At 44.0% G+C, this 13,986-nt stretch overlaps 1 protein-coding gene across 1 annotated transcript in view; it reads left to right on the top strand.

The window, feature by feature from the left end:
* The window catches only part of NVL (nuclear VCP like), a 99,681-nt gene that overhangs the window by 23,557 nt on the left and 62,138 nt on the right, over window positions 1-13,986 (top strand). The window contains exons 11-14 of the mRNA XM_049776439.1: window positions 1,273-1,390; window positions 3,285-3,429; window positions 8,768-9,020; window positions 10,768-10,986. Coding sequence (XP_049632396.1) covers window positions 1,273-1,390; window positions 3,285-3,429; window positions 8,768-9,020; window positions 10,768-10,986 — 735 coding nt within the window. The remainder of the gene's footprint in view (window positions 1-1,272; window positions 1,391-3,284; window positions 3,430-8,767; window positions 9,021-10,767; window positions 10,987-13,986) is intronic.

Raw genomic sequence — 13,986 nt, 5'->3', positions numbered from 1 at the left:
ACCCAGCAGTGCTCAAGGGTTCCTGCAGTCTCTGTGCATAGGAATCACTCCTGGTGGGCTCAGGGGGCTAGATGGATGAAGGATACAACCCAGGTAGGTGGCATGCAAGGCAAACGCCCTACCCACTCTGCGACCACTTCAGCTCCTTTTGTTGTCTTGTTTTGTTTTGGCTTTTGGGTTATTCCTCATTATACATTTAGAAGTTACTCCTGATAGTGCTCTTAGGACCATATAGGATGCCGGGGATTGAATCTGGGTTGGCAACATACAAGGCAAATATCCTGTTTTCTGTACTATCACTTCGGCTTCCTGTTGTTTGTGTTTTTTTGTTTATTTGTTTTTGGGTCACACTCGGCAATGCTCAGGGGTTACACCTGGCAGGCTCGGGGGACCATATGGGTTGCCGGGATTCGAATCATCATCCTTCTGCATCTAAGGCAAATGCCTTACCACTGTGCTATCTCTCCGGCCCCCTTGTTGTGTGTGTTTTTATTTATTTATTTTTTTTTTGGTTTTTGGTTTTTGGGTCACACCTGGCAGTGCTCAGGGGTTACTCCTGGCTCTGCGCTCAGAAATTGCTCCTGGCAGGCTCAGGGGACCATATGGGATGCTGAGATTCGAACCACTGTCCTTCTGCATGAAAGGCAAACGCCCTACCTCCATGCTGTCTCTCCAGCCCCCTTGTTGTGTTTTTTGTTTTTTGTTTTTGGGCCACACCCAGTGACGCTCAGGGTTTACTCCTGGCTATGCGCTCAGAAGTAGCTCCTGCTCTCTCCTGGCTTGGGAGACCATATGGGACGCCAGGGGATTGAACTGCGGTCTGTCCAAGGCTAGCGCAGGCAAGGCAGGCACCTTACCTCTAGCGCCACCGCCCGGCCCCCTTTGTTGTGTTTTTTAATGTATCACAGTAGTTTCCCTTTACCCATGGAGGATGAATACTAAGATCAGGATGGATGTGGGGAACTGCTGATGAGTTCCATAGACCATGTGTTTTCTTGGACATGTAATACAGTAGTCAAGTTTGTTTTATGAGTTAAACATGGTAAAAGACTAGCAATTACTAATAATATGATAGACTGATAGCAATGCATTACATAAATGTGCTATCTCTGTCTCTAAAAATCTTAGTATACATAATATTTTCAGGTCATGGTTCACTGAGTAACTGGAACCCTTGATCTTGGAACTGCAACTAACAAAGGACAACTGTGGATTTAATATGTGGCAGTATAGGGAATGTATTTACAATGGTCTCTTTGTTTTTCTTTTCAGTCCAATGCACCCTGCATCTTTTTTATTGATGAAATTGATGCTATTACCCCCAAAAGAGAAGTTGCTTCAAAAGATATGGAACGAAGAATCGTAGCCCAGCTTCTAACCTGCATGGATGGTCAGTTTAAAATAGTGAATTCACGGGCCTGGAGAGATAGCACAGTGGTGTTTGCCTTGCAAGCAGCCGATCCAGGACCAAAGGTGGTTGGTTCGAATCCCAGTGTCCCATATGGTCCCCCGTGCCTGCCAGGAGCTATTTCTGAGCAGACAGCCAGGAGTAACCCCTGAGCATCGCCGGGTGTGGCCCAAAAACCAAAAAAAAAAAAAAAAAAAAAAAAGTGAATTCATTTTAAGATAATAGGCGATAATGGAAGTAACATGGAGATATAAAATATGCAGATAGATTAAGACTCACTGGGCCGGAGCAATGGCACAAGTGGTAGGGCATCTGCTTTGTATGTGCTAACCTAAGATGGACCACCGTTCGATCCCCTGGTGTCCCATATGGTCCCCCAAGCCAGGAGCGATTTCTGAGCGCATACCCAGTGTCACTGGATGTGGCCCAAAAATAACAACAACAACAACAACAACAACAACAACAAAAGACTCATTAAATATTAGACTTTCTGTAGGGCCAGAGAGATAGCTCAACAGACTGGAATTGGGTTTGATGACTGACTTGCCCTGGGTTCCCAATGCATTACCAGGAGAGAGCCCTCAAGCATTGAGCCATGAGTAGTGTCTCTGAGCACTGCTGTGTGTGGCCTCAAACCCAAAAAGGGAGGAGAAAGGATGTCAGTTAGGTTTTTGGGATTTATTTTAGGTTTTTTGCACTGTGTATGTATATGCCATAACATTGTTTTACTTGAATAATACACACTTCTATGACTTGTATAAATATGAATCTTAATAAGTCTTTGGAAATGTCATTGGAATGAACTTTTTTTTTTTTTAGCTGCTACACAGTAGTTTTAGGATAGATTTATTATATGGTTTGTAAGCATTTTTTCACAGAAAATTTGAGGTTTTTTTTTTTTTTTTTTAGTTCTTATTTTACAACACAGTGGAGAATATCCTCAAATGTACTCTTTCGGGTGTGGTTATATTTTTCTAGGTTAAATACTAAAAATTGAATGACAGTTATAGACTATATGTTTGTTTGTTTTTGGGCCACACCCGGCAGTGCTCAGGGGTTACTCCTGGATCCGTACTCAGAAATTGCTCCTTGCAGGCTCAGGGAACTATATGGGATACCAGTTATTGAACATGGATTGGCAGCGTGCAAGGCAAAAAGCCTTGTGCTTTTGAGTCGCTGATCTTGAATTAATGCCACAGTGTACTTTCAGATTTAATCAGCTATCACCAAGACTACTTTCCTAATTGCTTATCTGTGCATGGATGCCAGCATTAGACCATATTTTCCTGTCAAGTATCATCAATCTGTTTCTGCTCATGAAGATCCTGTTCATCCTGTTTTGGGATCTAACACTGACTTCATTACCTTTGTGAATTTTTTCATATTCCTATCAGAATTTCCAAGATCTCCCATGGTATTATGGTATTATTTGTTAAGCCCAGTATTGTACTTCTCAAAATTGGTCTTCTCGATTTCTCAATAGATTTTGAACTGCTTGAGGACAAAGTTTGTATTTATCTTCATCAAACACTAAACATTTGATGACTGTTGTTTATATACTTAAGTAACTTCTATATTACCATCATAATGCTCTCAAAAATCTCTTAACTAGGACTGGAGCAATAGTGCAGTGGTAGGGCATTTGCCTTGCACACAGCTGACCCAGGACAGACCTCAGTTCGATCCCTGGCATCCCATATAGTCCCCCAAGCTAGCAGCGTTTACTGAGCTCATAGCCAGGAGTAACCCCTAAGCATATACACCAGGTGTGGCCCCCAAAAAATAAAACAAAAAAATCTCTTGACCATTTAAATTTGATTTGTGCAAGTAATTTTGTCCTCAGTGTATTTTAGTTTTCCTGCATCCATCTCTTTAGATCTGAATAACATGGGTGCTACAGCTCGGGTGCTAGTCATTGGAGCTACTAATCGACCAGACTCCTTAGACCCTGCCTTGAGACGTGCTGGAAGGTTCGACCGAGAAATCTGCCTGGGTATTCCTGATGAAGCATCAAGGGAACGGTATGCTCGTGAATGAGATTTGTATACTACTGTTTGGTGTGAACTGAGTGCTTTGAATATGAGGGGCGAAAAATTCCATGTAGCTTTTTGCTGTTCTCTCTTTATTTTTAGGGGGAGATGTATGGAGCCACACAGCTGTGCTTAGGTACTACTACTGGCTTTGTGCTCTGGGGTCTCCGGCACTCAGTGATCAGGCCAGGTGATGCAAGGGTCTCCTATTTTTCAGACTTTTCTGGGAAATGTATTTAATAATATTTTAATGGAGCCACCATGAGATACAGAGTTAAAAAGTTGTTCCGGGAGCCGGAGAGATACCATGGAGGTAAGGCGTTTGCCTTTCATGCAGGACGGTGGTTCGAATCCCGGCATCCCATATGGTCCCCAAGCCTGCCAGGAGCGATTTCTTTTTTTTTCTTTTCTTTTTTTTTTTTTTTGGTTTTTGGGCCACACCCCGCGGCGCTCAGGGGTTACTCCTGGCTCTGTCTGTTTCCTTATAGTCCCCCACCTTCTAGTCTGTCTCTATGGCAGATACTTTAATCCCCCTTTTTCTTCCTTTTAGGCACTGTGGTTTGCAGTACTACTACTGAAAGGATATCTTGCATAACACTTTACCTACTTTCAGCACTTAGTTCTTGTCCAGAGTCTGTCCTTCTCTGCCCTAGTTGCACCTACACCCATTTTGTGGCTTTTTTTTTTTTTTTTGGTTTTTGGGTCACACCCAGCAGTGCTCAGGGATTACTCAGAAATCACACCTGGCAGGCTCGGGGGACCATATGGAATGCCGGGATTCAAACCACTGTCCCTCTGCATGCAAGGCAAATGCCCTACCTCCATGCTATCTCTCCAGCCCCTCTGATAATTTATTTAAGCATTGTGGTTACAAAAATGTTTATAATTGGATCTTGGGGCCAGCGCAGTGGCGCTACAGGTAAGGTGTCTGCCTTGCCAGCACTAGCCTAGGACAGAGCTCGGTTCCATCCCCCGGCATCCCGTATGGTCCCCCATGGCAGGAGCGACTTCTGAGCGCATAGCCAGGAGTAACCCCTGAGCGTTACCGGGTGTGGCCCAAAAATGTTTATAGTTGGGTTTCAGTCAATGAATGAATACCACCATTCATCATTGTAACTTTTCTGCACCGATGTTCCCTTTCCCCACTCCCCTAACCCCTGCCTGTCTTCAGAACAGGTATTCTATTTCTCTCACTATCATGGTCATGGTAGTTGTTAGTGCAGTTGTTTCTCTTTTTTTTTTTTTTTTTTTTTTGGTTTTTGGGCCACACCCTGTGACACTCAGGGGTTACTCCTGGCTATGCGCTCAGAAGTTGCTCCTGGCTTCTTGGGGGACCATATGGGACGCCGGGGGATCGAACTGTGGTCCGTCCAAGGCTAGCGCAGGCAAGGAAGACACCTTACCTCCAGCGCCACCGCCCGGCCCCATTTTTTTTTTTTTTTTTTTTTTTTTTTGGTTTTTGGGCCACACCCGTTTGACGCTCAGGGGTTACTCCTGGCTATGTGCTCAGAAATCACCCCTGGCATGGGGGGACCATATGGGACGCCGGGGGATTGAACCGCGGTCCTTCCTTGGCTAGCGCTTGCAAGGCAGACACCTTACCTCCAGCGCCACCTACCCGGCCCCTAGTTGTTTCTCTTATCTGGGTTGATCCTATGGACCACATCTCCATTGTCTCCACTATTACCATACTGTTTTTTTTTTGTTTTTTGTTTTTTGTTTTTTTTTGGGCCACACCTGGTAATGCTCAGGGGTTACTCCTGGCTATGCGTTCAAGTCGCTCCTGCCTTGGGGGACCACATGGGACGCAGGTGGTTGGAACTGCTGTCTGTCCTAGGCTAGCACTGGCAAGGCAGACACCTTACCTCTAGTGCCACCACACTGGCCCCAACCATACTGTCTTTTACTGTCTTTTTTTTTTTTTTTTTTTGGTTTTTGGGCCACACCCAGTAACGCTCAGGGGTTACTCCTGGCTATGCACTCAGAAGTTGCTCCTGGCTTGGGGGACCATATGGGACACCGGGGGATCGAACCGCGGTCCGTCCAAGGCTAGCGCAGGCAAGGCAGGCACCTTACCTTTAGTGCCACCGCCCGGCCCCCTTTTACTATCTTTTATTCTTTTTTTTTTTGTTTTTGTTTTTGTTTTTGGGCCACATCCGGCGATGTTCAGGGGTTACTCCTGGCTGTCTGCTCAGAAATAGCTCCTGGCAGGCACGGGGGACCATATGGGACACCGGGATTCGAACCAGCCACCTTTGGTCCTGGATTGGCTGCTTGCAAGGCAAACACCGCTGTGCTATCTCTCCAGGCCCAATCCATACTGTTTTTCAGAAAGGCTGGACTAGATGGCATTCCCACCAGCAGTGAATGATAGTTTCTTTTTTTTTTTTTTCTTTTATGGTTTTTGGGTCATACCCAGCAGCACTCAGGGGTTACTCCTGGCTCTATGCTCAGAAATCACTCCTGGCAGGCTCAGGGGGACCATATGGGATGTCTGGATTTAAACCACTTACCTGCATGCAAGGCAAACGCCTTATCTCCATGCTATCTCTGGCCTCTAAATGATAGTTTCTTACTCTCCACATCCCTGCCAGCACTGATTGTTCTTGTTCTTTGTAAAGTATGCCAATCTCTGAGGCGTGTACCTCATAGCTGTTTAGATTTGCATCTCCCTGGTGATTAGTAATAATTAGTGATAAGCATTTTTTCATGTGCCTTTTGGCCATAAATTGCCACTGGCTTGAGGGACCATATGGGACCTCTGGGAATCAAACCACAGTCTATCCTAGGTCAGCCATGTGCTAAGCAAACACCACTGCGCCACCACTCCAGCCCCCACCTGTATTTCTTATTTGAGGAAATGTTTATTTCTTCTCCCCATTTTTTGATAGGGTTAGATTATTTTTTTCTTGTTGAGTTCTGTCAGAATCTGTATGTATGTATGTATGTATGTATGTATGTATGTATGTATATATGTATGTATGTATGTATACTTACCGGTATATCTTAGATATTAGCCTCTTATCTGATGGGTATTTGGTGAATAGTTTCTCCTATTCTGTGGTGACCTTTGTACCCTAGTCATTCTTTCCTTTGAAGTGCAGAAGCTTCTCTGTAGTAATGTTCCTCTTTGAAGCCTCATCCCCCACCCTTTTTCCCTAGGTAACTTGACCTTACCTGCAAGACCTCGCCCATTCCTGGGAGGGGTCTTGGAAAAGGTAGATAAAGCCTTTGACCCACGGGATTCGGCCCTTTTTGGGTCCCTGCCCTTTGGTCTTTGGCCAGCATGGAGGTGAAAGGGAAGATGGCTGAAAGGAGTTAAGATGCAGGGCTAGCGAAGAATGGCTGTGCTTGAAAGGTTATGATATAGGCCACACACATGTGGTGGATAGGGCATGAATAAAGTTGATGCTTCCTGATGCCTGTTTCTGGATGAGTCTGATTCCGCCATTCACCTAAACCTGGGACCCGCCAGCTGAATGGGGGTTGCGGAGCCACGTGGCCTGGGATGGCAGAGAAAAATCCCTCCATCCACCTCCATCCAAAATCATAGTTAATTATTTAATGCAACACCTTTTTTTTTTTTGGGCCACACCTGGCAGTGCTCAGGGATTACTCCTGGCTATCTGCTCAGAAATAGCCCCTGGCAGGCACAGGTCACTATATGGAACGCTGGGATTCAAACCAACCACCTTAGGTCCTGGATCGGCTGCTTGCAAGGCAAAAGCAGCTGTGCTATCTCTCCGGCTCCACCATTTTTTTTTTAATTGCTTCTTCCACTTGTTTGGACAGTGGTGTTTCCTCCTTGAAGTTGCCTTTAGTTTTAATATTATGGAGTATTTGTGGTAAGCATCTTACCATGGACCAGTTCTATTTACCCTTATGTGAAATATTTTTTAAAAGGAAAAGCCCATTCAATTTATGCTTTAGAAAAATAATTTACTCATCAGTAAACTTTTTAAGCAGTACTGATGGTCTTAGGTATCCAGATCTATTTTGCCTGTCTTATTAACTAACAGAAGCTAGTAGTTTACAGCGTAGGAACATCGTCTAGATCTTTGAACTAGTGTAGTGTTTACTGATGCCGATACAGGATAAAACAGCATTATATTTTGCCCCGTTGTACTAATTTTCTGAGGGCCACAGAGCGGCCAGTCTTTCTGTTAAATTTAACATTTTCCATATTTGCTTTAACTCTATAAAATCATGTATATATAATGTATTACATTACATTACATTATATATATATAAAATGCTATACATTATACTTCTCCAATATAGGTCCTGTTGCATTTTAGCATTATCTGGTCCATTGTAATTTTCTCAGTTGCTCTCAAAATATTCCTTTTAGGAGCTAGAGGGGGGTAGTACAGAGTTTAAAGTTTTTGCCTTGCATGTGGCTGACCTGAGTTAGATCCGGGCACTGCATATGGTCTACACAGCACTGCTGAGACTTACTCCTAAGCACAGGAATAACTTGTGAGCACTGCTGGGTATGTCCCCAAAACTCAAGAAAAGAAAAGAAAAAAAAGTTTTTTATAGTTACTTTCATATTTTGTCAAGCTTTCTTTCATCTCTTGGATCTAATATCAGTTGGGTCACGCCTGCTAGTTAGTTGCCCTCTCTGTCTACTCTACCTTCTTATATGAAGGAGTGTTTTGATGACTCACATTTTTGGGGAGTTTAGGTCTTTTTGTGAGATAGCTTAGTCAGTTTAAATATATATATTTTTAATTCTTTACAACATTTATCATAATTTTTATTTGTTTGGGGCCACACCTGGAGCATTCGGCTATTCCTGGCTCTGTGCACAGAAACCACTCCACTCCTGGTGGTGCGATCCTATGGGATGCTGGGAATTGAACCCAGGTCAGCTGCGTGCAAGGCAAGCACATTACCCGGCGTGCTATCGCAGCAGCCTCCATAACATAATTCTTTTGTTTGTTTGTTTGTTTTTTTGTTTTTGGGCCGTACCCGGTAACGCTCATGGGTTACTCCTGGCTTTGCACTCAGAATTCGCTCCTGGCTTGGGGGATCATACGGGACGCAGGGGGATCGAACCGCGGTCCGTCCTAAGCTAGCACTGGCAAGGCTAGTACTTACCTCTAGTACCACCGCGCCGGCCCCTTAACATAATTCTTAAAGCAGATATTGACCTTAATCCTTAATAGAGTAAGGTAGGAGATACAATAATTATTGAACATTCATTGGATGAATTAACAAATTATCTCATGTGTCCCTTAAATGGTACCAACGACAGAAAGAAAAACCTTTGATGTTGACTGGTAGGTTAGGAATTTGAATTTTTTTCTTCCTGTCTTCTCTATAGAATACTTCAGACTTTGTGCAGAAAACTAAGACTCCCTGAAGCTTTTTCGTTCCGTCATGTTGCACACCTGACACCAGGCTTCATGGGAGCTGACCTGATGGCACTGTGCCGGGAAGCAGCCATGTGTGCTGTCAACAGGCTCCTTCTCACGTTCCAGGAACAACAGCAGGTGCCAGAGCCAGAGAATGAGGGTTTGCCTCCTCTTGGGCCCCATGAAGAGCGGAATAGGACTGAGCTCACTTCTAAAACTCAGGTTTAAACATCTAATCTTAAATATTTTGTACCTGAAGTTTTATATATTCAAAAGTTTAAAATCTAACTTTTAAGAGATTGTGACTTGGGTTGAAGCAATAAGACAGTGAGTAGAGCTTTTTTTTTTTTTTTTTTTTTTTTGGGTCACACCCGGCAGTGCTCAGGGGTTATTCCTGGCTCCAGGCTCAGAAATTGCTCCTGGCAGGCACGGGGGACCATATGGGACGCCGGGATTCGAACCGATGACCTCCTGCATGAAAAGCAAACGCTTTACCTCCATGCTATCTCTCCGGTCCCCGTGAGTAGAGCTTTTGCCTTGCATATGGCCAACCAGGGTTCAGTCCCAGGTATCCTATATGTCTTTTGCCCTGCCAGGTGTGGTTTCTTTTTTTTTTTGTTTTTTGTTTTTGGGCCACACCCGTTTGACGCTCAGGGGTTACTCCTGGCTATGCACTCAGAAATCGCTCCTGGCTTGGGGGCACCATATGGGACACCGGGGATCGAACCAAGGTCTGTCTGCTTGCTAGGCACACACCTTACCTGAGGCGTCACCTTCCCGGCCCCTAGGCGTGGTTTCTGAGCACAGAACCAAGAGTAACCCCTGAGCTCTGCGGGGTGTGAAACAATAAAAATAAGTAGATTGTAACTTATCTCTACTTTTTAGAACAAAAACTTAAAATCTCTGGGCCTTTAATTTTCATGCTATTTGTTTCTTCTGTACTTATTTTGAACCTAAATTCTTTTTATTATTAAATAACAATGGACTCATTTCTTTGTAGTACTGCACATAGCAAGCCAAATTAGTTTACTTAATTTATTTTTGAGCCTATCTTTCCATATTCTTTACAAAACAATGTCTTTTTTTGAAGTTTAGGATTCATACAGCAGGCAAGCTGCTTGCCTTGCATACAGCTGATCCAGATTTGATTTTTCAGCACCGTCAGGAGTGATTCCTGAGCATAGCCAGGAGTAAGCCCCCAGCACTGCAGGGTATAGCTCCCAAACAAGCAAAAAATCTAGTAGTACTAGGAAAATTGTGTGTTTTCTATTTAATTGACAAACTACTTAGGAACTGTAATAGAAAGTTATACTGCCATCTGAGTAATATTGAATTTTATAAAAATTTACTTGCCTCTTAAATGCAATTAATTCTTTTTTTTTTTTTTTTTTTTTTTTTTTGGGTCACACCTGGCGATGCTCAGGGGTTACTCCTGGCTGTCTGCTCAGAAATAGCTCCTGGCAGGCACAGGGGACCATATGGGACACCGGGATTCGAACCAACCACCTTTGGTCCTGGATCAGCTGCTTGCAAGGCAAACGCCGCTGTGCTATCTCTCTGGGCCCGCAATTAATTCTTGAATAATGTGAATTTGAACTTCATGGATTCACTTACACTTGGGTATTTTCCCTAACTGTGTTAAATAGTCACAGATTCAACCAACCATAGATTTCAGGATGTGAAACCTGCAAATACAATGGCTAACTATAAAGTTTTTTTTTAGGGGTTTTTGATTCCACATGAACAGTTTTGTTCTCTGAAATCACATTAACCTGGGGCCAGAGCGATAGCACAGTGGTAGCACTGCAGCAGGTGTAGTCCCCAGAACCATCAGGTGTGGCTTCGTATGTCAGTGGAGAAATATAGTGAGATACAGAAAATTTTGACTTATTAGAATAATTTTTGAAAATAGACAAAAGTAACTTATTTAACTTGGTTTTCATCTCTTCCCCCATTTGCTCCTGCACAGGATGAGTTGCAGAGGTTGCTGGGGTTGCTAAGAAACCAAGACCCCCTTTCAGAGGAGCAGTTGCAAGGACTGTGCATCGAGATAAATGACTTTACTGTGGCCCTCTCCTCGGTGCAGCCTTCTGCCAAAAGGGAGGGCTTCGTCACTGTCCCTAATGTGACCTGGGCAGATATTGGTGCTTTGGAAGATATCAGGGAGGAGCTCACCATGGCTATCCTGGTAGGTGTACCTGTTTGCTGCCATTAATTAGCTTGTGTGGTGGGTAGGTGTTGGTGCTCAGCTACTAGGTTGTATCTCTAAAATTACTTGACTTTGTGTTCTGTTGTATTCTAATTAATTCTTTTTTGTTTGTTTATTAATTCTTGTTTTTGTTTTTGTTTTTTGGGTTTTTTTGGGTCACACCCGGCATTGCTCAAGGGTTACTCCTGGCTCCAGGCTCAAAAATTGCTCCTGGCAGGCACGGGGGACCGTTTGGGAGCTGGGATTTGTTTTGTTTTTTTTTTGTTTTGGTTTTTGGGCCACATCCGGCAGTGCTCAGGGGTTACTCCTGGCTGTCTGCTCAGAAATGGCTCCTGGCAGGCTCGGGGGACCATATGGGACACCAGGATTTGAACCTACCACTTTGGTCCTGGATCGGCTGCTTGCAAGGTAAACGCCGCTGTGCTATCTCTCCGAGCCCTGGTTATTAATTATTAGTAATAGTTTCTCCCTCTGAGATTTTTAGATTTTTTTGGTTGTACTTGATTTTTTTTTGTTTGTTGGTTTTTGGTTTTTGGGTCACACCCAGAACCTAGAGTAACTTGGGTTACTCCTGGCTTTTCTCTCAGAAATCGCTCCTGGCAGGCTTGGGGGACCATATGGGATGCTGGAGATCAAACCATGATCTGTCCTGGGTTAGCCACATGCAAGTCAAATGCCCTACTACTGAGCTATTGCTCTGGCCCATGTTTGTTTTTGCCATACCCTCTGGGCTCATGGATTACTCCCAGTGGGCTCAAATGGACTCTATGAGGTGCTGGGAATCAGATTAAGGTTAATACTGTGCAAGATAAACTTCCTACCAGCTGTACTTGGTTTTTGTGTTGAAGTTCAGGTTTTGACAAGTCCAAAGTGAAAATTATTTCTTGAATTTGACTACATTCTTTTTCCTTTTTCAGAAATATAATACAATCAGAGGTCAACGAGAAATAGTACAGCTGGTAGGGTATTCATTTTATATGTGACCGACCTGAGTTTGATCCGTGAACCTAGAGCCAGGAGTAAGCCCTGAGCACATTTTAGGTGCGACCACAAACCCAATTAATAATAGTTATTATGATTAATTTGGGAGGGGGGCCTTTCCACCTAGCAGTGCTGCTAGGTGGGTGGTGTGGTGTGGAGGTGGCAGTCATTCCCACACAGTGCTAATGATCAACACAGGCCTCACACTTGGAACATTAGCACCCTAAAGTTCTGGGAGACCTGGCTCTTTATGGCAACTACTCCTGGCTCACTGCTTGCTTGGAACTGCTTTCAGCTGTGCTCAAGGGACCGTGAAGTGCTTGGGTTCAACCCCACAGCTCCAGCATTCAAAACATGTGCGCAGCCCTTTGATCTAGCTTCCTCTTCTGTAGTTCGTTGTTTGCTTTAGTTTTGTTTTGTTTTTTTAATTTATTTAAACATTATTGTTTACAGTTTTATTTTCTTCCAGAGTTATTGATAGTGCATTTGTTTTGTGCACTTAATGTTCACGTACAATCATACAATCACACCACCAGTGTAACCTTCCCTCCACCACTGTTCCCAGCTTTCCACCCACGACCTTACTCTGCCCCCTCAGTAGACACAAAATGGTAATTGCTGGAGCCATAGCCTACGGAAGGGTGTTTGGCTAGATTCGATCCCCTGAACCCCACATACTTTCTGAGCATCACCAGGAGTTCATCCTAAGTACAGAGCCAGCAGTTACCCTTGAGCATCATGGTGTAATATGGAATTACCAAAAAATAGTTCATTAAGAGAAATTTGTGAAAACTATTATATCTCACCACAATATCATCAAAGTCATTGTGTGATATATTGGTTGCTAGTTGAGCCTTGATCTGTGTTATTGGTTTTTGTTTGTTGAGCTCACGCGGCTTAAGTGCTTCTTTCCCATCTAATTTGCTGTGCTTCTATTGGATCGTCGGTATTGTGGATTTTGGAAGTGTTGTGCGGCCACATGTGTGGTCACATATTCTAGGGACTCCAAGATCTATAGAATTAGGCTGATGAGTTTCAGGGCTTGGCTTGACTTGGCATCTCTTCTGAGATTAATCTTGAAGCTATCACTCTGGGCCATTGCTTACATGGCAGCATTTGTGGAATGTCTTTAGCTGCATAATTTAAAATCAAGACAGGGGCCAGAGAGATAGATGTACAGCGGGTAGGACGTTTGCCTTGCATACACCCATCTGGATTCAGTTCCCTGTATCCCATCTAGTAGCCCGAGCACTGTCAGGACTTACTCTTGAATGCAGAACTGGGAGTAACCCTTGAGCATAGCTGTTCACGGCCTAAAAAAGCCAGAAAAAGAAATAGTTTTTTTTTTTTTAACCTCCATGAAACTTTATTTTTGCTTACTCTCATTTTCCTCTATGGTTTATTAATATGAAATATTTAGAACTGTGTAATAGTCGAGAGATAGATACATGGGTGGCACAGGTACTGATGCTTCTGTTTTCTTACAAAGGAGGGCATTGCACAAAATCTCTCCAGTCTGGAACTTGAGATCATTTTGCTGACTTCACTCTTGATTCTTGAAGGGTTTCACATGGTTTAGAGAGACAAAGTGTTTGCCTTGTTCCTGACCAACTCAACTAAATCCCAGCACCATGTATGGTCCCTGGAGCCACTAGGAGTGAGCCCTAGGCACAGCTGGGGATCCCCTCCAAAAAGAAATTTCTCACACGTATTTAAATGGTTGGCGAGATAGTAAAGTGAGTGGGGTATTTGTTTTACATGCGGCTAACCCTAGTTCAATCCTAGGCACTGTCAGGGATCATTCCTGAGCACAGAGCCAGGAGTAGCTCTGAAGCATTACTGCTGTGGTCCAAATTCCCTCCCAGGCTCCCCGAATTCTCCCTCCTCTCCCAACACACACACACACACACCCCTCACACACACACACACACACACACCCCTCACACACACACACACACCCCTCACACACACACCACACACACCCCTCCCCCCCACCCC

The sequence above is a fragment of the Suncus etruscus genome, chromosome 7 (assembly GCF_024139225.1).
Source record: "Suncus etruscus isolate mSunEtr1 chromosome 7, mSunEtr1.pri.cur, whole genome shotgun sequence".
NCBI lineage: Eukaryota > Metazoa > Chordata > Mammalia > Eulipotyphla > Soricidae > Suncus > Suncus etruscus.
This window is presented reverse-complemented; position numbering and strand designations above follow the sequence as displayed.